This window comes from Ixodes scapularis, unplaced genomic scaffold, assembly GCF_016920785.2.
Source record: "Ixodes scapularis isolate PalLabHiFi unplaced genomic scaffold, ASM1692078v2 PGA_scaffold8__174_contigs__length_109621045, whole genome shotgun sequence".
Taxonomy (NCBI): domain Eukaryota; kingdom Metazoa; phylum Arthropoda; class Arachnida; order Ixodida; family Ixodidae; genus Ixodes; species Ixodes scapularis.
Genome location: NW_024609883.1, coordinates 49,275,987 through 49,298,495, shown reverse-complemented (window position 1 = coordinate 49,298,495; position 22,509 = coordinate 49,275,987). Strand labels below are relative to the sequence as shown.

At 46.2% G+C, this 22,509-nt stretch overlaps 1 protein-coding gene across 1 annotated transcript in view; it reads right to left on the bottom strand.

The window, feature by feature from the left end:
* LOC115329990 (DNA primase large subunit) overlaps positions 1 to 18,274 on the bottom strand; it is a 35,538-nt gene extending 17,264 nt beyond the window's left edge. Inside the window, exons 1-4 of the mRNA XM_029991703.4 lie at positions 18,064 to 18,274; positions 7,761 to 7,873; positions 4,497 to 4,579; positions 3,851 to 3,971 (exon numbers count right to left, since the gene is read on the bottom strand). Of these exons, the coding sequence (XP_029847563.2) occupies positions 3,851 to 3,971; positions 4,497 to 4,579; positions 7,761 to 7,873; positions 18,064 to 18,223 (477 nt within the window). The 5' untranslated portion in view covers positions 18,224 to 18,274. The remainder of the gene's footprint in view (positions 1 to 3,850; positions 3,972 to 4,496; positions 4,580 to 7,760; positions 7,874 to 18,063) is intronic.
* Between the last annotated feature and the right edge of the window lie 4,235 nt (positions 18,275 to 22,509).

Sequence of the window (22,509 nt, the reverse complement as noted above, 5' to 3'; positions counted from 1 at the left end):
GTCGTACACCGAAATCGCGTCGTCTAGCTTGTGGTATGCCGCCATATTCAGAATGACATGTACCATAAAATACCGAGCAGGCGCGCACTCAAATTTTGAAGATAATTGCAAGGTTATAAATTTTACATATATATGTACTGTGCATATTTTTTCACATATTTAAAAATATTGGGGTGGGCGCTTAGTGTGGAATGAGCGGATGAACGGTATTCTAAGGGTACATACATGTACTTCCTGTAATCTGTGCAACACTTTTTTTTTTCAGTCAACCTATTTGAAATTTTTGGAGGTGACAAAACTGGGGTTTATATTTGTTTCTATTTTTAATAATGAATGTGTGTTTTAGATGACCCACGACTTTGTGAATTCATTTTCTACACATACTTTGAACGCCACGTGACCATAGAAAAGAGAGTGAGTGCGACTGAAACTGGCCAGTTCTCGACCAGCCGTTTTTGGGCAGAAAGAAAAAACATTTCGAGCCGCAAATTATGTTTTGGGCAGTCGGCTTCTTATAGGTTGTGCCTAAATGAAAACCTCAGTGAGCATAAATGCCCTGTCAGTGCCCCTAAAGTGAAAGATGGAGGTCTCGTAACGAGGTTATCACCGTTTCAGAATTCCTTTCAAAGAGGGAAAACATCCGAAGGACGGGGGCACCCTATCTGATTTGGAGGACACCGATGACAAGGTAGCAGACACAGGAAGTGATTGAGTCAAGGAATACATCGCATACAAGTGGATCCAGAAGAGTGAATTCAATCTTCTGGTGTGGTGGAACTTGCACCAACACGAGTTTCTGTACCTCACTTAAGTAACGCAATTCGTGCATGCCATCCCAGCATCAAGAGCACCAGCACAGACTTCTCATTAGCAGGTTTGTAATTCAAAAGAGGTGAGCCAGTCTCAATACGTCCATCGTTGACAACATTCTGCTCCCACACAGCAACCTCGACAAGTGAAACATGGCGCGTGTTCTTGCGTTGTATTTCTCAACAGTTGGCAAGTTGCTGCTAAGTATGTGGTTCGGAGCACACACTTGCAGGTTAGTGTTGAAAATTGTAACTGATAGGGGGTGTTATCGTTATTGAATATTGGGATCCTTTTCTACTCGCACCTTACCACGCATATACGAGTACTTCGGCTGCGGTGAGTGATCGCCTTTCCTCTTTGATTTTTTTATTGTTTAACCTAAATAAAATGATGCAATGCTATTAGCCTGTTCTTTGTTAATTTTTATGCATAAAAAATATGCATCTACTTGAAGTGAGTGTTACAAAGCAAAAAAAATATATAATAAAAATTTCCTTTCTTTTTAGTGCATCCTCTGGGCAGAGTGTTGCATACTCCCAGGACAATCTCATAACTGCAATCATATTTCCAGCGATACAAAGTGCCCCTGGAAGCATGATAGCTTATAATATAAATATGATACAAGAGTACAATAAAAATGACTTTCACCGCGTTCTGACTCTACTAACAGTTGTTTGTAGAGTCGACTCTCAGTAATTCAAACTCTCTTAAAGGGGCACTGACACATCAAAATCATATTTTTTTTTATTATCCGAAACGATTGAAAACGATGCCGGGACATTACCCTAAAATTTGAGATTTGGGAATTCAGTATTCGCGAAGTAAAAAAACAATTTCCAAATGCCGAATTCGAAGTTCCCGCGCGATCGGCGCCGGTGCCTTGACGTCAAAAATTGAGGAGACCTGAGAGTCCACTTTCCTGTCACCACTCCCTGTTGTTGCCATGGCGACCCAAAGCGAGGAGGATAGGAGCGAGCGCCGGCTCGCGCCGGCGTTGCGGCGGACCGGTTTTGAGCGGTGTCGCCTGTTTTCCGTTGGAGGATACAAATCCAGGAGACGGCACCACAACGAACTCCCGATTTTTGGTATTTCAAAAAGAAGGGCCGTAGTGCGTTCGCAATTGCGTTAAAAAACATGTTTTAAGATTGCCGTAATTAAATGTTATAGAGATGTCGCCTACAAAGCTTCTAAATTTCCTGATTTTTGACGTCACCGATCAAAAGAAGCGAGGAGGCGAGAGGCGGGAAAATCAAACGCCAAAAATAAAAAGGCGCGCGCGCGCGCGGGAAAATTTTTTTTTGCGATGCGTTTTTTTTTGCGTGTCTATGACTACAACTTGCATCGTTTTAGACAATAAAAATAAATACGACCTTTGGGGTGTCAGTGCCCCTTTAATTCAAACTAACATGCAGGTTCCATCCTATGCATCTCCATGGGAGGAAAGACCTGATAATTCAAACTTTGCTTTATTCAAACAAATTTTCGGCCCCCTCGAGTTTGAATTAATGAGATTAGACTACAAAGATAAGCCAATGGCTTACACAATGTACCATCCAGAGGCTTTTTTTTCTCCATTTATGTTTGGTTTTATGATGTAAAATGAATACACAAATTGCGTGTTTGATGCGATTCAATTTTTGCAGGTGCATCTCGAATGCACATGTGGATGTGGTTCGGGTGCGGATAAAGTCTGCGGATTCAAATGACCAAACTGTTATCCGTGCAGGGCTCTAAACGCACAGTGAATGGTTTAACCAACAGCAATATGGCCACAAAAAAAAAAAAAGAGAGTAACGTGATAATGCACTTTTAGCGTTGCTTGATTGGCTTCATCGGATCGTAAAGTCAGCTGCAGGCAGACTTAAAGTGAAATGGACTATAGATCGGCTAGATCTTGTTGGCTTCGGGAGGCTACGGGGACCTAGAGTGAGCTCTCGTAGCAATGCCTTTGTGCCCACTGTGGCTTATGTCCTGGCCCCAAGTTTGTATATTATAAAGACGCTCCTCCCCTCCCCTTTCTAACGGCACCTTCTCTTTCCTAGAGTTTCCTACCAGAAAATCCTCGAAACAAGTCCCTGACAGGGGGCACCACCTCTTCCTAAAGAGGTTGATTCAAGAAGCCGCTTGGCATGTGGCATACATTCAAAGGAAGAGGCGCAGCTTAGCAAACACGCCGAGTCGTTGGAAGTCGTTTAGTGCAGAACGTTCGTAAAAACATTAAGCTGCTCCTTTGATGCACCCTTCCGAACGTCCCATATGCCGAACGCAGTAGCATCATACTTACAAAACAGGGCATCGTGACAGTGCGGCGTCTTGGTGTGAAGCCAAAGTGTCACGTGCCCTCGTGTTAGACCACAACTTGACGCCCAACGTTACTAACCTAAAAATGCCATAGACCAGGGGTGGCCAAACCGCGGCTCGCGAGGCATGCGGCTCTTTGGTGGTCCAAGTGCGGCTCGCGGATCCCCCATAAGTGGACCCCCCCCCCCCCCCCCCCCCCCCCCCCCCCCCGGCTCCTTTCCGCGTTTCCCCAGGAAAAAAAGAAGGGATTTCAGGCAGAATAAAGTACGGCTCGCGGTTTGGCAGCCTTGTACCCCCATACGTACTGTCGTACAGCCTTGTGCACTCATACGTACAGTCAGACTCCGAACAAAATTTAAATTTGCCCTACCCCCCCCCCCCGCGCGGCTCTTAGAAGTTTCGTGGTTTCGTTTGCGGCTCTTAGGCCGGGTCAGCCTGGCCACCCCTGCCATAGACCATCGTAACGTTGCGCGACACCACAACTTCGGTCCATGACGTCACGGCCTGGTGTGGCATGACACACATCATGCGGTCACATGACCGCGTGACCCCTAGCGGAACCAGCTAGGTAACTCATTGCGGTGTCCCACTACAGTTGGCAGGACGCCAGCCCCCAACCTTAGCTGAACATGGGCCCGCCGAATTTAGCAGGTGAAAGCACAGTTCAGCGGCAACACAAGTCTTAACTTCGCTTTCGTTAAGAAAAATTCACTCTACATTGAAAAGCCAAAACCCTTACGGCTTTGAAGTCCATTTTGGAGTCTCTGAAGAAATCCTGGAGTCCCGCCTGGCTTTCGTTTTGAAGTCGAAAGCGAAACAGATCGATCTCCATGCTGATGAACCAGCGACGAAGATCCTGGCTGATGAAACGTGCAAACACAACAAAGTGAAACGTTAACGCTCCCATTCTGAAGGCAGCTAAAGTTGCCTGAAGCCTCAAAAGACACTCACAAAACTCAAATCCCTTTTTTGCAAAGATCAAACTAAACTTTCACATCTGTCTCCTCGAACACCTGATTTACGAAAAAAATGGCAGATTCTGTGGAACGAGTTAGATTTCATCAAACTACAGGTTGACTCGCTTTACACTTTCCTCGATTGAGCAGACTGTGCATACTAGTTTCCTGACAGTGCACATGGGAATTTTTTGTGAAGGTACAATTAAAAGTGAAGGTACACTTGGGTGCACTTATTAACCTGGCTAAAGTGAAAAGCTAGCCTCTAGAATTAGACAATTAGCAATTAGACAACTAAAAAAATGTGTCGTCTGGTTTACTGTTCTCTTTTTTTCTTTTTCACAAGGGCCAGCAGCCTTTGTTATTTAAAAGGACTTGTGGGAGATTTTTCGCTTCAACGAGCAAAACAAGAAATGAGAATCCACTCACGTTTGGCAGAAGGCCAGCAACAGGATGAAATGAGAAATGTTATCCTTGCGCAAAATGGCGGCACCGGCACTGTCTTCGGGTACCTGAATTTCGGAGGACAAAAAAAAAACATATAGCCAAAATTGACTAGGGCGGGTTATTGTACATTATCTGGGCAGCCCTGAGGCAAAAAAAATTGTTAAAATATTTCATTTCTGAAATTGTGTTTCTGAAGATATGAGGCATTTTCCCTGCTACCCCGTGTAGTATTTTAGTCAAACAAGTTTTCTTTAATTTAAATATTGCCCTGGAAGTTGTGTAAAATGGGTCTGTGAGGTTTATTTCACATGTACTTTTTAAACAACTTGCTATGTTGTGGAAGCCATGTCTCCACATGCACGCAGTCAAGTTTAGAAGGTGAGCACGTTGGTGGAATTGCGTGTTACTGAAAGAATAAACACGGGGACGAACGCAGCAAAACATCTTTCGACCTTCAACACAAAGTTTGTCTGTGTTGAAAGTACAAAAATGTGCCATTCTGCTTATTCATTCATTAGCGTGTAATGCACCCAATCTCTGTCTTTTCTCCTTTTCCTGGTAGAAGTATCACTGAGGCATCCAATAAAGGGTATAAATCTGTTAAATATGGCTTAAGTATATTTTATATGCCTCCAACATTTCCTGCAACAATTGGTTTCAAAACTAAAAAAAGTTTTAAGTGTCATTACAAACCGTGCTACATCATTTCCATTCACTCACACGCGCAGCGAGGTCACTGAACTGATTGGATCGTCGAGTTGGATCTGTTCGGACTGTTTACGTGAGATTGTGACCAGCTCAAATGCTTCTACCTCGCGTAGATCAAAGCGGGACTGGAGTGTGGCAAATCGTAAGCGCTGACGTCTGTGATCCTCAGAGGAAGAATAAGTAAAGGAATGACAGAATATCCAAAGGAAACAGATTCAACGTTAGGCATGTTCATTTTGCCACAACCGATTGTTTACCTTTTACACTGCAAGCTGCCGGCGTTGTCTCGCGCAATTAAGCAAAAACAGACTAGGCAATGACCGTGCAAGTGATGGCTTGCTAGCTTTTTGTGTTCATTAAGTCTCACCAGCAACCTAAGCTCCACCAGTGGCTATCGCTGTGTGCGCCCCGCCGCTCCAGGCAGCCGAAAGGTACAAGACGGCGGCGAACGTCTTTCTTGCTATTTGTGACATGGACTCCGTTGTACTGAAAATGCGCCCGACCTCTGTCGTGTGTTGTTTCAGAGCTAAACAATGACAGTAGCGACTGGTCGTCAGAAAACTCAGTCGGCTCGTCATGCTCGAGCAGCGGCCATTTTGAACAACAGACTGTCTCCGGCAAGTCGCTCCGAAAATGCGAGCCCATCTTCCGCTGTTTTGATTTCGAGTGCGTCTCCACAGAATGAATTTTTGCCTCCCTCGCAGATTTTGAAAGTGTTCTGGATCAGAATACACAGAAAGAATAAGACACATGAAGGACGAACACAGACGCACACAGTTCTTTCAAAGAACTGTGTGCGTCTGTGTTCGTCCTTCATGTGTTTTATTCTTTCTGTGTATTCTGTAGTTTTCAACGCGCTCTGCTACGTGTACTGCTCTGGATCAACCAGTGGAATTCACCGTAAGCAACACACATAGTACAAATGCCAAGTTCCACAGGATATTGTGCACTAAGACGACTTTAAAAGCAAGCATGTCTCCCGTAGCGAAGCATGAAAACCGGGCCAACAGTAGACTGCCATTTAGCTGCACATCGAGGAGCCATCCGATGCAGCTGCTTGTAACTAAGGCGAAGATAGGACTTTATCTGGCAGCTGCAACATGCACAGTGTCCCCGCCTATATACCGGGTGCTTCATATAAAAGTGACAGTATTTAAAAAAGAAAAAAAAAAACAGAACTTGAAATAAAGACACGATTCGGTCGCGATTACGTTGTCTATGGCGGCAGACGTAAGGACAGAAGTGTAAAGTGCTCATTAGATACTTAATTAACAAAAGGTCACTAATTATTTATTCATTTTTATTTATTAGCGATTTATTTGCATTCTTGTATTAGTTGGACGCCACTACATCATGTGACTGGGATACAGTTTCGATTTCAAACATGGCCGGGTCTTCCGTCGTTTGGTAGCCATTATACCCATGCTGCTCATCCCACCGCGGCTCGCATTCCTTGTGGATCACAGTTCTGGAACCTCGTTGTGGATTATAATTATAATTCAACATGAAGTGAAGCAATAAAAAATTATATTCCCAGAGGATTCAAAACCAGAACTTCGCCGAAGTCACTAGCAAGGAGCGACGTGCGTGCGCAGCCTCCCGTTTTTCCGCACATTTGGGGCCGTATATTTTCGCGGGTGTAATATTTAGAGGATGATGTATTTTCCCTAAAACAAACTTTACGGTGGCAAGTTTCTCAGCAGAAACTTGAGTATGCAAAGGCGATTCATTCCATTTATATTTCCAGCCTTCTCGTCCTTTTTCTGCGAGCGGATCAGCAATTTTCTGGTCGAAGCAAAAACATATTCGTGGCTTGTCATTTGACGATCGTATCGGGACGTGGTTCAATCGATTGAAGTTGCAAACAATTCCCTCAAACTAACCCCTGTAGCACAACGTACGGTAGCACAAACATGCGGTGTCGGCGTGTAGCTTGAAACCAAAAAGCCGTCTGCGGTGTAACAGACGACGCTAGATCTCAATGATGTTGATTATCTTACAAATATCTGAGCATAATTTCAGACGTCATCCTTCGACGCGCGTGTGTGACGTCATTTTGGCGCCGCCATTAGGGCGATGTCCGACGCTCTGGCTTCGCCCATCAAGTCCAGTCTGTGTTGCCATCTTCTGCCGAGAACAAAAATTCCCCATTGGTTACCTATCGTGACGTATTTGTGGAACTGAGATGGAAGCTTCATGGGAAACCGAAATTATATTTTTTTACCCTAATAAATGAATCGGGACGATTGAACAAACGGATGTGGGCTGTATAAACAATGACAAGGATTCCAAATAGATATAACTTAGAATTTCGAAAAAGGTTGAGACCCCTTTAATGCTATTAGTATGGGTGGTGCTCGATAGAGGCCCATTAATATCATATTACATTTTATTCTGGCTATTAACAATCGCACTGCAAAAAGTCAGCAAAAAATATAAGCTGTTGTAAGAAAAAAATGTCTAATATCTTCCTGTTCACCCTAAAGGGTGAACAGAAAATATTGAACGGAAAGAAAAAAGAGTAAAGTATAAACTCACATGGCCAACGTAGGCGTGTAGTTTCTGCCTGCGCAGGTCAGCAACCACGGAATCGCGGTACTCCTGTGAAAACTTGTTGAACTTGGCTGCAGCGATCTCAAACGCACGCAGAACTGTAAAAAAGGAAGGTGTTGCAAACCCTGATGGACACCCGACTGACAGTTGTTGAAAGCTTCAGAATCAACACACGTCGGTACATCTACCGACAGACAAGAAAGCAATTTTTCACACACTAAAAAGTTAAAACAAAACTAAGCTGGCTTTTATGATTCGTTGGCTTGAGCAGGCAGTATTCGGATAGTGGCATCAGCTGTTGCTAGATTCAGACTGCATTTGTGGTTAAGGGGTTAGAACAGTGGTTCTCAACCATCGATGTTTCGCGGACCCCTTGTGGATTGGCGGAGATGATGGAGGACCCCGTTCGTGGTGAGGGGAAATGTATATGTTAATTATAATAATTAGTGAACACATGGATATAACTAAGGTATAGCTTAAAATAGACCTGTCTTATTGGCATACACACGAGAAAACTCGCCCGAAAACTGAAACATATTTCTTCTCGACCTGAGAAAAGACAACTTTTACTGCCGGGCTTGACTGATGAGGCAGGGCTTCGCGGACCCCAAAGGGCCCGCGGACAAACCACTGGGTTAGAGTATCAAACGGCCCAGACATCTTCCCAGACATCTTCATATTTGCCTTGACCACTGGCTGTTGGTCGCAGTGTTCTATCGTCAAACTAGTACTTTGAATGCTGGACGTGCCCAGTGAGGTAAAGGACAAGCGCTCCGACCTGCACGAGCCAATCAGAGGCACCGGAATAAGGCACATGGCAACATACTGCTAGAGTGGACTCCCGCTGAGGAAAGCTGCCACACGTTTTGCTCCGGTTGGCTCACGCGGACCCCAGCTTTTGTTCTTTGCCTAGTCATGCTGGAAAAGAGCACAGAACTAGGCTACACACAGGGTGCCACCACTAGTGCCAGCGTCGGTGCCACGGGCAGCTTGCCTTTAACATGCAACATGGGGCTGCACAGGAACTTAGGCAGGTTAGTGGAATATAGTAATATTAATACTGCGAATATTAATATTTTACTGCCAATGTCGTGGTGCACGGCGGTGTCGACAAGCCCATCAAAGCCTATATTGGCTTGTGGTACAGGGACCCGCAAAATCACCAAAAAACAAAGTAGAAAAAAAATTCACACGGGATAAACACGCCTGCACTTAAAACTAAATCCAAGGCAGATTCAACACAAAATAAAATTTGAAAGAGAAATCAGCTACACTGAATCCAACATATGAGAAAGGGGCCATTTTTTCACTTTCGTCCAAGAATCGAGAAAAAAAATGCAGGTTCTGATAGCTGATTGGAAGTATTGGGGACATAGTAGGTTGGAGTCTTCATTAATATTATTATTTTAGTAAGAATAATAATAATAATATCAATATTCTATATTATACTCCATTCAACCCTACGCTGGCAGTGCGGTGGAAGCTACAAGCATCGTCTGACCAATCAACCACCTCCCTTGCGTCACCTGACCCTCCTCTCTCTGCATAGGGGTATGGGTGGGAGCACAATCATGTGGCAAGAAGACACTGCATTTTCCGGGCAATCGTATACACCCGGTGCATAGTCACAGAGGCCAATATTGGCTCAACCATCGAGCAAGTCGAGCAATCAGTTTCTTTTTTTACTCAGTACTGGTTGTTTTACGTGCGTGTCAAGCAAGCAGGGCTGATTACTCTATGTTTCAGAGCTTCAAAGTTGGTTTGCACGCATTTCGTTTCGTTTATTCACCCTTTTGTCGTCATAATCGTTAGTGTACGCCCTTTTCCCCGATGGGTGCGGTCCCCTGCCATCGCTTTTGCCGATTCAGAAAGGGTCCCTGAAACAACAGTTGGTCGAGAACCATTGCCTTAGACAGACTGCACCCCGTAAGCAGTCCACATCCTCTTGTGCAGCAGACCTTGAAAAATGCTATCTCTCTATTAGTGCACAAAAATAGGCTTGTATCATACAGGAATCATTCTGAAAGGTGCCCTGATTAGGTTTCTGAGATCGCCTAAATATGGCGATAAATCACTCTGCGGGCTCTAATCATTCTAGAAATCCGTAAATCATAAGATGTACGGCTGATTTCCCTACTAAAAAGGCAATCAAAGATTGAACACACCGAGATCATCCCCGGCAATAAGAGGGGCAGTGTTCCAGCAGCCATGACGACATGTGACCAATGAAAATGCAACACTGCGTTGAGACTGCGCAAACGCTGTTATTAGAAAATGTGTATGCTTTTGTAGATGATAAAAGCAAATAAGAGTAGTCGAAAAATGTTAATTGGTTATGGGGCGGGAACATAATACTGCAATAATCGACTCAAAAACAACACACAATGTTCTTTTCTTTTTTTTTTTGTCTTTTGCGGCCGTGATGTGTTTGGTCGTCAGCTCTCAAGCGTGTGCTCGCTGGGTTGAATCGTAGTCCGGGCTGTATAGGCAACGAGCCACGCGCATTTGAGATATCACTCTGCAGTTCCAGCGGACGGAGGCGCGAGGATCCTTGGCTTGCTACTGGATACAGTGGTCCTGGTTTCAGAACATGCTCCTTCCATTGGCAAAGATGACCTCGGTGTGTTGCGATCTTTGATTGCCCTTTTAAGAGAGAAATCAGCTGCGTAATGTCATGATTTAGAGATTTCTAGGATACTTAGAGCCAGCAGGATGAGTTATCGCCATTTCTAGGCGATCTCAAAAACCTCTTTGGGGCACCTTTAACATAATCTGTCATTCACAAAAATTTGTCCCGCCTCGTTGTATGGGCACAATCTTGAAAAAAACTTCTCCTCGTATACTGCGCACCAGGTAAAGTACCAGCTTTTAAAGGGGCCCTGCAATCATATTTAAGCGTCCACCTTTTTTGCGGTTTCCACGTCTCTTGGGGTTCAGGCAATCCAGCGGGCAAGGAGAGAGTAACTAAATATCAGTGCGTCATATTTTAACCGGACGACGCGGAAACCTCCTCCACCGACGAGGGCGACCCGCGGTACCGAAAGCGCGCAAAATGTGACGTCTTTGGTCCTAGGCTTACTACTGGTCAGAGCCGCTAAAAGCTTCTTTTTAGTCGAAATACAAAATATAAGTGGCGCGAACCGTTTCATATTTTATATAAAAGTTGTTTTTGTTCAGTATTTTAGATCAAAAAAGAAACGAATGCAGTTCATAAAGTACGAAAACAAGAAATGACCCGTCGGCATACCCGCCGCCAAGCGGTGGAAAAGGCGGCGCATACTAGAAAGGAGTAGTGGGATCAGGCGCCGACACGGAAAGGTCACGGATGTACGCGGCGGCGCTGCGGTCATTTGGGCAGGAGGATCCGAGCGGCTCCGAGCATTCCGAAGGCATTCGGCGAGAAGCTTTGTCTTGCGGTTTAGCCGTTTCGCGGTATGGCAGCGCAAAGTAGCTCCCATTCCAAACTGATCTTTACCCCGTGTTTGCTGTCGTTTGTGGCCAATGAAGTGTCATACCGAATTGGTATTTAATCGCGCGGCAAATGCAATGAGAGCCGCTCTGGCTGCCCGCTGCATACAGCCTATCCAGAACATGCTTCAATGGCGCCCTCTCGCGCCGTCGACTCGGAGTGCGGCAGCCGTGAGCGCTCGATAAGCTCACTACCCCTCTTCTAGTTCACGGCCACTCTCAAGCAACCAAGGGCGTCATAAGGGAGGTAATTTTTTTGCTTGTTTTTGTCATTTTAATTTGCCTATAACTTTTAAAATAAAGGGAATTTCGAGAAAAGAAAAGTTTCACTAAGTTACTATGTTCAGTGCGCTCAGGTTCGGTGCAAATTAAAAATTAGTAAAAAATGCATTGCAGGGCCCCTTTAAACATGCATAGTCGTAAGACTACGGTAGACGCACGACTGGTTTAAAAAGTATGTAGCTTAAATGAACAGAAAAAACTCGAACCACCTAAAATTGAAAAATACAACATGTCAAGGCCAGCTTTGCCCCTTGACCACAAGCGACTGTTGATGTCCTTGTCATCGTGTTCCAAGTGCCCAGTGTCATATTTTTTGAAGTGCCTGGTGTCTTCAATCGCCCAGTGCAATTGTTGCATTTCAAAGCTCAAGAATTCTGTGAGACACAGACTCTTATATAGCGCTGTAGTCTCGTTGTATATATGTACAGCTTGTAAAGGAAAAGGAATTAAAGAGCATGCGCCTCGCGCATCGCGCTGGACATTTTATCAAACATGGTGTCAGAAGTGGGATGTGCTGACCACTGCTCTCCTCCCGAACGACACGTCAGCACACCCTAAGGGCCCTTGCCCTGAAGCCTTAACCTGGCTTTAACCTCTACGGCCTTCACTACGGACCTATGCTCTTCATCTGCCGACAGACCTGACTCCCCGTAACCGGATGGAACGTCCAAGCCAAATGCCAGCGAACGTGACTTCGTTCCAGATTACGCCGCCTGACCCATTCACGATTTCATCGCCGTCAGACTGGCCTCAATGGAAGAAGCGGTTCCTGCGCTACCGCGCTGCTTCGGGACTCTGCGACCATCCAAGGGAGAGTCAAGTCGACACGCTGGTGTACCTCATGGGCCCCCAGGCAGAGGACATTTTCAACACATTCAAGTTGACGTCCGATGAGCAGAAAAACTTCGACGTGGTGCTCAAGAGCTATGACAACTACTTCATTCCTCGAAGAAACGTCATCTTCGAACGGGCGAAATTCAACACCAGAGTCCAGCTGGACGGTGAGTCCGTCGAAGATTTTGCTACAGCTCTCCATGCCCTAGCGGACACCTGCAACTTCGGAGAACTCCGCGAGGAACTGATCCGAGACAGGCTAGTCGTAGGCCTCAAGAATCACAAGGTGTCGCAAACTCTTCAGTTAGACCCCGACCTCAATCTGTTGAAGGCACTCACCGTTGCGCGTCAGAACGAGTCTGTTCAGCTGCAACAGGCAGAACTCCGTCAAGGCCATCCCAAAGAAACTGCAGCCGTGGATGCACTACACGTGAGAAAGAACAAGTCTGCTAAACACGACTCCGACGCCAAGCCACCGTCTAAGACTCAGCATCAACCGACAAAAGGCAGCGGCAAGAAAAATCAAGCCCGCTCATGTGGCTGGTGCAGTAAAGAGCGGCACGCGCGAGCTCTCTGTCCAGCAAAGAGTGGCACGTGCCAAAAGTGCAGAAAGAAAGGCCACTATGCGACTGTTTGCCGGTCGGTGCAAATGCTGCAGACAATCGAAAAAGAGCCAGGATTCCTTGGTTTGGTGGGTGAAACTGCCTCGTCAACCTGGGAAGTCGCTCCGCAAGTAGAAGCGAAAATACTGATCTTCAAGATCGACACGGGGGCAGACGAGACTGTCATTCCTGAACGACAGTACCATCAGCATTTCAAGCATATCCCTCTAAACCCCACAACGCGTCGTCTTCAGGGACCTGATGGAAAAGCTCTTTGCATCTCGGGTGTGGCCAAACTCCATTTCAAGTTGAACGGCCGAGAAAGCGTCGAAGACGTTTACATCCTTCCGCTACTCCGCACCGCTCTTCTTGGCAAGCCAGCCATCAATCGCTTGGGACTGTTCAGCTCCCTCAACTCTGTTTCGGTGTTGAACGTCGACAAAGACTTCCCTGAGGTCTTCCAAGGTCTTGGCAAGTTACAACAGGAGTGTGACATACTGCTTCAACCTGACGCCACTCCACATGCTCTCACGTCTCCTCGTCGGGTGCCTCTACCTCTGTATGAGAAGACAAAAGAGGAGCTTCTACGGATGCAAGAAATCGGCGTCATCAACCCCGTAACAGAACCCACCTCTTGGTGTGCTCCAATGGTGGTGGTACCCAAACCGTCAGGAGCACTGAGGATCTGTGTAGACTACACAGAGCTCAATAAGTTCGTCCTACGTGAATGGCATCCCATTCCGGCGGTGGAACACACCCTTGGGACGCTGCAAGGAGCCACCTGGTTCTCAAAAATGGATGCCACGTCAGGATTTTGGCAGATTCCTTTAAGCGAGAAGAGTAAAGCGCTGACCACTTTCATCACTCCCTTCGGTCGCTTTTGCTTCAATCGCCTACCATTTGGTATCTGCTCTGCCCCGGAACACTTCCAACGGCGCATGAGCGACATTCTCCAGGGTCTTGAAGGTGTTGCTTGCCACATGGACGATATCCTTTTCTGGATATCATCAAAGGAACAGCACGAACAACGACTCCGCGCTACTCTCGAGCGAGTTCGAGACGCAGGCGTGACCCTGAACAGAGACAAATGCCAGTTTGGCGTCACGAAGATACAGTACTTGGGGCACATCATCGAGAACAACCACGTTCGACCTGACGAGAACAAGATAAAAGCAGTCACTGAGATGCCGAGGCCAACCTCCAAGACTGAACTCCGACGGTTGATGGGCATGGCCACCTACTTAGGTCGTTTTGTACCTAACATGGCAGAGTTGCTACAACCACTGTCAAGCATGTTGTCATCAAAGCAAGAGTTCGTCTGGGAGACCGCGCAGGAAAAAGCATTCTCAAACTGGAAAAGACTACTCTCATCAGATCCAGTCCTCGCGATGTACTCCCCGAAGATACCAACTAAAGTCACGGCGGATGCCTCCTCGTATGGCCTGGGCGCTGTCCTACGTCAGCAGCAAGACGACGGTCGCTACGCTGTCATTGCCTATGCTTCCCAAGTACTAACCGAAACTGAACGCCGTTACGCTCAGATCGAAAAGGAAGGCCTTGCTCTCGTCTGGGCCTGCGAGAAGTTTCACGACTACGTCTGCGGAATTAAGTTTTGCCTGGAAACGGACCATAAACCTCTTGTCTCGCTGTTTGGGTCGAAAGCGATTGACGACCTGACACCTCGACTGCAGAGGATGCGCATGCGCTTAATGCGGTACGCTTTTGAAATCATGTACATTCCAGGCAAAGACATCACTGCCGCTGACGCTTTGTCAAGGTCTCCGCTGCAAGGGAAGATCGAAGACAACGAGCTGGAAAAAGAGATCGAAGACTACATAAACCAGCTGTTTTCAACGCTGCCAGTTGCTCCCCCTTCGTTGCAAGGGCTAAAAAGGGAACAAGAAGAAGATGAGTCCTGCCGTCAACTCCGCTCTTTCACACAAAAAGGCTGGCCAAGTCATCGTGATCTGCAGCCTTGCCTAAAGGAGTTCTGGCCGCATAAAGACCATGTCACCGAAGTCGAAGACGTCCTTATGCATGGCATCAGAATCTTCATCCCGAAAAAGTTCCAGGACAACTCTTCGCATTCTGCACGAAGGCCAGTTTGGCATAGATAAATGCCACGCGAGGGCAAGAAACGCAGTCTGGTGGCCAACGATCGACGCTGACATTGATAATTTGGTGAAGACATGTCGGACTTGCCTTCAACACAAAGGAAACAGGAAAATGCCACTGAAGCCCACGGAGTTTCCGGAAAGACCATGGCAAAAGGTCGGCATGGACCTTTTCTTTGTTGGAGGGTCGTGGTGGCTGATTGTCACAGATTACTACTCGAGGTTTCCCGAGTTAGTGAAGCTCACTAGCTTGACTGACAACGCTGTCGTCACACACTGCAAGTCCCTCTTTTGCAAGACACGGTATACCGGATGTAGTCATCAGTGACAACGGACCACCGTTTTCCAAAGACCCGATTCATCGTTCGCAGTCTTTGCGAAAGAATATGGGTTTACACACATCACTTCAAGTCCCTACTATTCACAAAGTAACGGTCCAGCAGAAGCTGCTGTAAAAATAATCAAGGGATCTCTGAAAAAGTCGGGAAACCCAAACCAGACTTTGCTTACCTACAGGGCCAGCCCCCTCAAGAACGGTTACTCACCTGCGGAGTTACTAATGGGTAGAAGAATCAGAACAACTCTTTCAACGTCTTCAAACAGCCTGCTTCCTCGTCCCCAGACAAAGAAAAACTAAGGGCATACGAAGAAGAAAGCAGGAAGAAGCAGAAACTATGGTTTGATTCCCGCCATGGGGTGCGAAATCTTCCCGACTTGAACATCGACACGGACGTCTGGGTAGTGGACCTCGAGAAGTTCGGCACTGTCCACAGGTCAGCTGAGGAGCCGAGATCATACTGGGTGGACACTGGCGATACGCCCGTTCGCCGCAACAGGACACACTTAGTCCCGATGCCTGAAGCGACCGCCGAAACCACCCATCGTCGAAAAAGTACACCGAATGTACCTCTGTTCGTTCCTGCATGTACCGACACGAGCCACACACACACGACAAGTGGAAGATGTGTTATTCGACCAAAACGTTACGCCACCCGACTTCCTTGTTAGAAAAGGGAAGATGTGAGACACAGACTCTTATATAGCGCTGTAGTCTCGTTGTATATATGTACAGCTTGTAAAGGAAAAGGAATTAAAGAGCACGCGCCTCGCGCTGCGCTGGACATTCTATCAAACAGATTCTTTCAGTGATATTGATGTTTACTTGAGCTCAGGAGAGCTCAAATAAATATCAATATCAATATTACTGATGCATCTTAATCCAGAGAGAGAGCTGCTTGGTAGCGTTTCAGCACACCGGTTGAAATTGTCTTGGTGTTTTTAATGTTTTAATTTTTTTAATTCAAATTTAATTTGAATTTTGACATTCAATTTTTTTTTTATTGAACTTTAAATTCAAATTGAAAGGATTTCAAATTTTAGAAGGTTACTGTTTTTTTTGTTTTCTGTTCTATTTTAATAATTTATAACCAGGTAAATGTCTAGCCAAAGGTATACTTTTAGTAGCTTCCACCGCACAGCCTGATTAGAGTTGAGTGAAGTTAAACAATAATCGAGGTATTCGCAAGGCTTCAGGGGGTAAAACATTGTCTCCCCCCCCCCCCCCCCCCCCCCCCCCGATCACGGTGGTGGGGGGGGGGGGGGGGGGGGGGGGGAAGTGGAGTAATTAAATTTGCTTGCAGAGTACTCGTAAATAGGCAAGAAAACATGCACGATATTTACTCTAAGCGTTTAAATTTAGTCTAAATAATTGTTCTTAAATTTATCTCGTTAGAGTCAAAATGTATAGTTACCGTAGGTTTCCGCTAGCTTTGATTAAAGAGGCCCTGCAAGGACCTTTTTACTGGTTTTTAATTTGCACCAAACCTGAGCGCACTGATTGTAGTAACCTAATGAAACTTTTCTCGAATTTCACTTTATCTTAAAAGTTATAGGCAAACTAAAATTACAAAAACAAGCAAAAAATAACCTCCTTCATGACATCCTTGGTTGCTTGAGCGGCCGTGAACTAGTGGAAGGGTAGTGAACTCAGCGAGCGCTCATGGCTGCCACACTCCGTGTCGACAGCTCGAGAGGGCGCCAATAAAGCATGTTCTGGATAGGGTGTATGAAGCCGGCAGCCAGGGCGACTCGCATTGCATTTGCTGCGCGATTGAACACTAATTCGGCATGACACTTCATTGGCCACAAACGACAACAAACACGGGGTAAAGATCGGTTCAGAACGGGAGCCACTTCGCACTGCCATACCGCCAAAGCCGCTCGCCGAAGGCCTTCGAAACACTCGGAACCGGTCGGATCCTCAACTGCAGCGCCCCGCGTACATCCAGGACCTTTCTACGCTTGTCGCTCATCGGTGCCTGATACCACTACCCCTTTCTAGTATGCGCCACCTTTCCCACCGCTTGGTGGCGGACATGTCGACAAGTCATTTCATGTTTCCATACTTTATAAACTGCATTTGTTTCTTTTCTCATCTAAAATACTGAACAAAAACTACTTTCATAAATAATTGAAACGGCTCGCGCCACTTATATTTTGTATTTCGACTAAAAAGAAGCTTTTTAGCGGCTATGACCAGTAAAAAGGCCAGGATCTAAAACGTCACGATGTCGTCACATATTGCGCGCTTTCGGCACCGCGGGTAGCCCCCGTAGGTGGAGGAGGTTTTCGCGTCGTCCGGTTAAAATATGACGCACTGATATTTAGTTACTCTCTGCGTGCCCGCTGGCTTGCCCGAACCCCAAGAGACGTGGAAACCGCAAAAAAAGGTAGACGCTTACATATGATTGCAGGGCCCCTTTAAGCGGCAATGTTCGATAACGGGCGATGATAGATTTACCACAGGGACCCAAAATTTCTCTCCAAGAGCAAACTATCTCGACCAACCGGCTCCCACGTATATTATTTGTTTGTTTCTTTAGATCCCGGGGGAAGCAGAAAAGCTCGCGAAGTATCACGCACTGTAGTATCACGATCGCCCCCCTAGTAGCCGAGCTGGTGGATTGAGCAGCAGGATTGACTGGTTACCTTTGAGTCTTTCGACGGCCAGTTGTTCGAACTCCTCGAGCGAAATGTCATCCGTCGGAGCCTTGTGATAAAACTGCAACAATGACTTTCTTCGACTTAATTCGTCCTCAGAGTCGCCGACTTTGAGGTGCCGTTTTCTTCGAAACCCCGAAAACAGCATCTTACCCGAAAGTTTCACAAGGCCGATACCCGCGCAACTTTTCCCGCAATTTTTCCGGTCAACTAGGCCTGGCAAGTTTAGGTTACTTTGGTTTGTTACAAGTGACCGCTGGAGGCAGCACAAGACGATTTCTAAATTAAGTTTTGGTTTTGTTAGCTTGCATAGGTAGCTTGTCGGCCAGAAAGACAATATTCTCATTATTGCTGACAAGTGTTTTTCACTGATATGAAACCAGCAAGCGCCCAATATGTCATTTCTTGTTTAGATAACATTAAACTTCGGTGCACAATAGATAGAGAAATTTCGTTTTCTCAAGTAACTTTTTATTTACCCGGTGTCTCAAATCGCGGCCAGGCTATTTAAATCGACCGCAAAAATTTGTTTCTTAACCTATCGCGCTACGATTTTGTGCGGCGTTGCGCACCAGGTGGTGCATTTTTTCCATAAAATTTGCGAAGATCGAACTCACCTGGGGAAAAAGGAAAAAACGAAAAAAGCTTAGCTTCTATGAAAACGACCAGTGACTTCGCTGCGTCTTCAGTGGAGTTAAGCCTTTTTCTTTTTTTACTTTTTCCTCAGGCAAGTTCGATCTTTGCAAATTTTATATAAAAAATGTTCCACCTGAGGGCAACACTGCACAAAATCGTGGTGGGATTTTTGCGGTCCATTTAAAGAGCATGGCTGCTAGCGTACACCCCTCCCTACACCACTGGAACCGGATGCCAAAGTTTCAGCACTCACCATTATCTCATTCAAGTTATCCGATTGCCTGAAAATTTCGATCGAAAAATGGGGTTCACTTTCGCTTGTTTTCGGTAACTGGCACCATAAGCCGAAATTTCAAGAGATGCTGAACCGAAAATCGAATTTCAGAAGGCAAAGCAGAATCGATAGACTGGAGGCAGCGTATCGATTCTGGAGCCAGCCTATCACTACAAATTCCAGAACATCACTCATAAAGTGGTATCTCCAACGGATCCTCGTATTTTTGTAAAAGAAGAGCGCGCTCGCACAAGGCCGAAAAGACGCGTGACCTCACGATCCCCATTTCCTCCTCTTTTCGCTTTGACTCGGAGAGGGCGCGGAGAGGAAAGGGAGCGAGGCCATTTCTCCTCCTCCTCTACCCTTCTGCGATAACATGACATCAACATTCTCCCTCATCCGCTCCTTTACAGTCAAACCCGTTTATAACGAACAGCAGGAAACGCCGCGATCAGTTTGACATAGCAATTAGACAGAGCAAAAACTATTTATAATGAACTTCCACGATGCGTTAATTCATTGTAAGGCGAGAACTTCTTTTTCTTTCTCATCTCTTCGCTTCCGCCTTGTAACAACGTACTGGAAAGATTTCTTTTTTTGTTTTTTTTTGCGTACGTGCAGTTTGTCTTTAGCTTATCTCCCCTTCTGAAACGCTTCTTTTCGTGGGCAACGATTTTGGGATGAAAAGTTTTTTGGTTTTTTTTTTGCTGTGCGTGCGTGCAGAGTATTGTTTAGCTTTCTCCCCCTTCTGATTCGCTTCTCTTCGCTCAATTTTGTCCGCTACTTGAACCTTTGGAATTTTCTTTCTTTCCTACCTGTTTTTGGTGAAAGGAACAGGCTAGAAGACGAATGTTTGCGCGTTTTTGGAAGCCTTCCCGGAGGGGGGGGGGGGGAGCTCGATATAGCCAATAGATTGTTTGTTATAGAAAGTACCCTTTTGCGTGCATTTTTATTTAAATTTTTTATGAGTTCAATATCGACAATAATTCGCTGTATGTGGGTTCGTTCTAAACAGGTTTCACTGTATTTTCCAGAAATACAGCCATCCGCTCAAGATATGGCTACATGGGTGATGTTTCGTGGTTTATGGCGCCGCGTTGAACACTTCTGCAAGCTTCTTTAGTGAAATCCAAATTTCGGTTCAGCATCCCTTTAAATTAATGCGACTTCAGCAGAAAGACTCCAATCGTCCTTTGAATGAAGCCAACGCCTCAACGTTTACATGGACGCGCATCAAATCCTACGCGAAGGTGGCACCACACTGCGTAAAATCTCAAAGCTGCATTTCCGGCACAAAGCCACATCACGTGAAGATGTTTTCAGGTGCTTCGCACTCGGAGGCCCTTTCAACGCTTTCGACGAGCGTAAGGGGGTATCCACACGAGAAATGATTATCGGGGAGGGACGTGCATGACGTCAGTGATGGGCTGAACCAGCAGGACTCCCTCCCCAACTCAAGCATTCACACGAACAGCGGGGAGCCAAGAAGGTCGAGAGTTATCAGACGTACTTAGCGGTCACACTCTCGACAACAGGGCTCGCTGCGTGCCGAGTAGAAAAATGGAGGCATACATGAAACGGCAATATGCTATTATGGCAGCAGCGCTATTAGACGCAGAGGATGACGAACTGCTTCCTGCTAAAAGAAAGGTGCTTTTTGAATGGGGGGGTGCAACAAAAAAGGATGTGGAATCCAAAACCAGTTGTATGAGCAGCAGTTTGAGGACGCCATTGATGAATATTGAAGACTTCTTCGGGTGCCTTGGACGACATGCACAACAGCGAAAGCCACAAGTTAGGCGATCCCAATGCCACCGCCGGCATCTCGCTGAGCAAAACCTGTAAAGTTGCCAGACACGCAAACAAAATACTGCCAATCGCAAAGAGATCCCACGCCAAGGCGGGAAGTGTCTGTGCAGCCCCCAGAGCAAGAGCTCCTCCATTTCTCTAAATGTCTACGTAAGTGCGGCTCCTTGCAAACGCTCAAATTGTTACCACACGACGTGCATCCCGGGGAACAAAGTGAACAATTTCTCCCCCGTGCGAATAACCTTTTAAGATTGGGCCCGCTATCTTCGATGCTGTGCACCAAGTTACGAGACTCGAGAAACATCAAAACCCAAGCGCTTCGGGCTCCGAGCTGGATTGCCAGGCCACTCTGGGTTAGAGGCAACATGCATGCGCACTTCCTGGCAAGCGAGATTGTTTCCAACCGCTCCGAGGACGTCGCTGCACTTCGCCTCGCTAAACATCACCAACCACTACCGTACCCCAAGTCCAAAAGGCTCTGGCACAGGCAGGAACGGCACCAATTGGGTACGAGCTACTCGCTCTGTGGTACCACGCAGTGCTCAGAGCTCTCAGCCTGGTTTGCGCTTAAGCCGAAGCCTGTAGGGACTTCCTCGGATACGCAAGTCATAATTCGCAAGGCTTGAATGGGGGCCGCCCTCATCGAGTGGCTCGGCTATGTTCCAATGCCTTATGGTGGCAATAAAAGCTTGGGCTTCTTCTTGCAAGAAAACTGCAGTAGACCACATGGGACCGCTCCCTGCCATCGCTGAAGAGGTTGGCTGCTGCCATGCTCTCAGCTGTTCATTCGCTCCTGCAGCGAGCGCCTTCCCATGATCCTCCCCGTTCCAAAATGCAATGTGACGTTTGCCATCTCGATCCACTTCCATCTAGCAACTTGAATGCAATGCACTTTCCTAGTGCATTATGCCCTTTACATGACCACATCAAATGCAACAACTGGATTCAATGAGACTAAGTCGCATTCATGTGAACGCAACTATAAAACTCCAAGTACTTGAGAACTTGGTCGGCTACCATTTTTCCATTCAAATTTTCAGAAAAGTGACGTAACTTGGGCATCTGGTCTGAATTGCAAACGCTACATTTGGGCGGAGAATGAGCGTTCGGCGATGCTTAGTTTAGTTTTTCAGTAAAAAAAAAAACCTGCATTTTTTTGGCAGTGACTATTTCGACATCCACTGTCAAAATATCTCGAAAATTATTTCAACATCTGCAACGTCACTTCTGTACGTCAAAATAGTCGCTTTATTATTTAAACGTCCCCCCACAATGCAGCCATCGCAGTGGTAGCCATTTTGTCGTTTCATCCTGTTTAGTTTCTGAAGGTGTTATCGGTGTAGTGCCGACGTTTTCACGGATTCATGTGTTGCATGCCTAAGAGGTTTCTGTCCTGGTCGGCAGTGGAAATGTCTTATTCAATCTGTGTGGGGGACTGACTCGACAGTTGAATCTTTTGGATTTGACATGCCCAGCGGCGATGTTCCCAGCGTTCCGAGCTTGCGTGACATTTCGACACATGTCTCACTTAAAATTTTGAATCTACAACAAAGGCGAGCTCGATATTCCTTCGTCTTGTCTGCATGTAAAAAATGTAAGCGCATACAAGTCCATATCACATGAGCAAAAGACGTTTTAGTGAACAGCGGTCATTTGATCGAATTAATGTTTGGTTGCAGTGGTTGGAGTCTCGCTTTGCATTTGTTGTGCCCCAT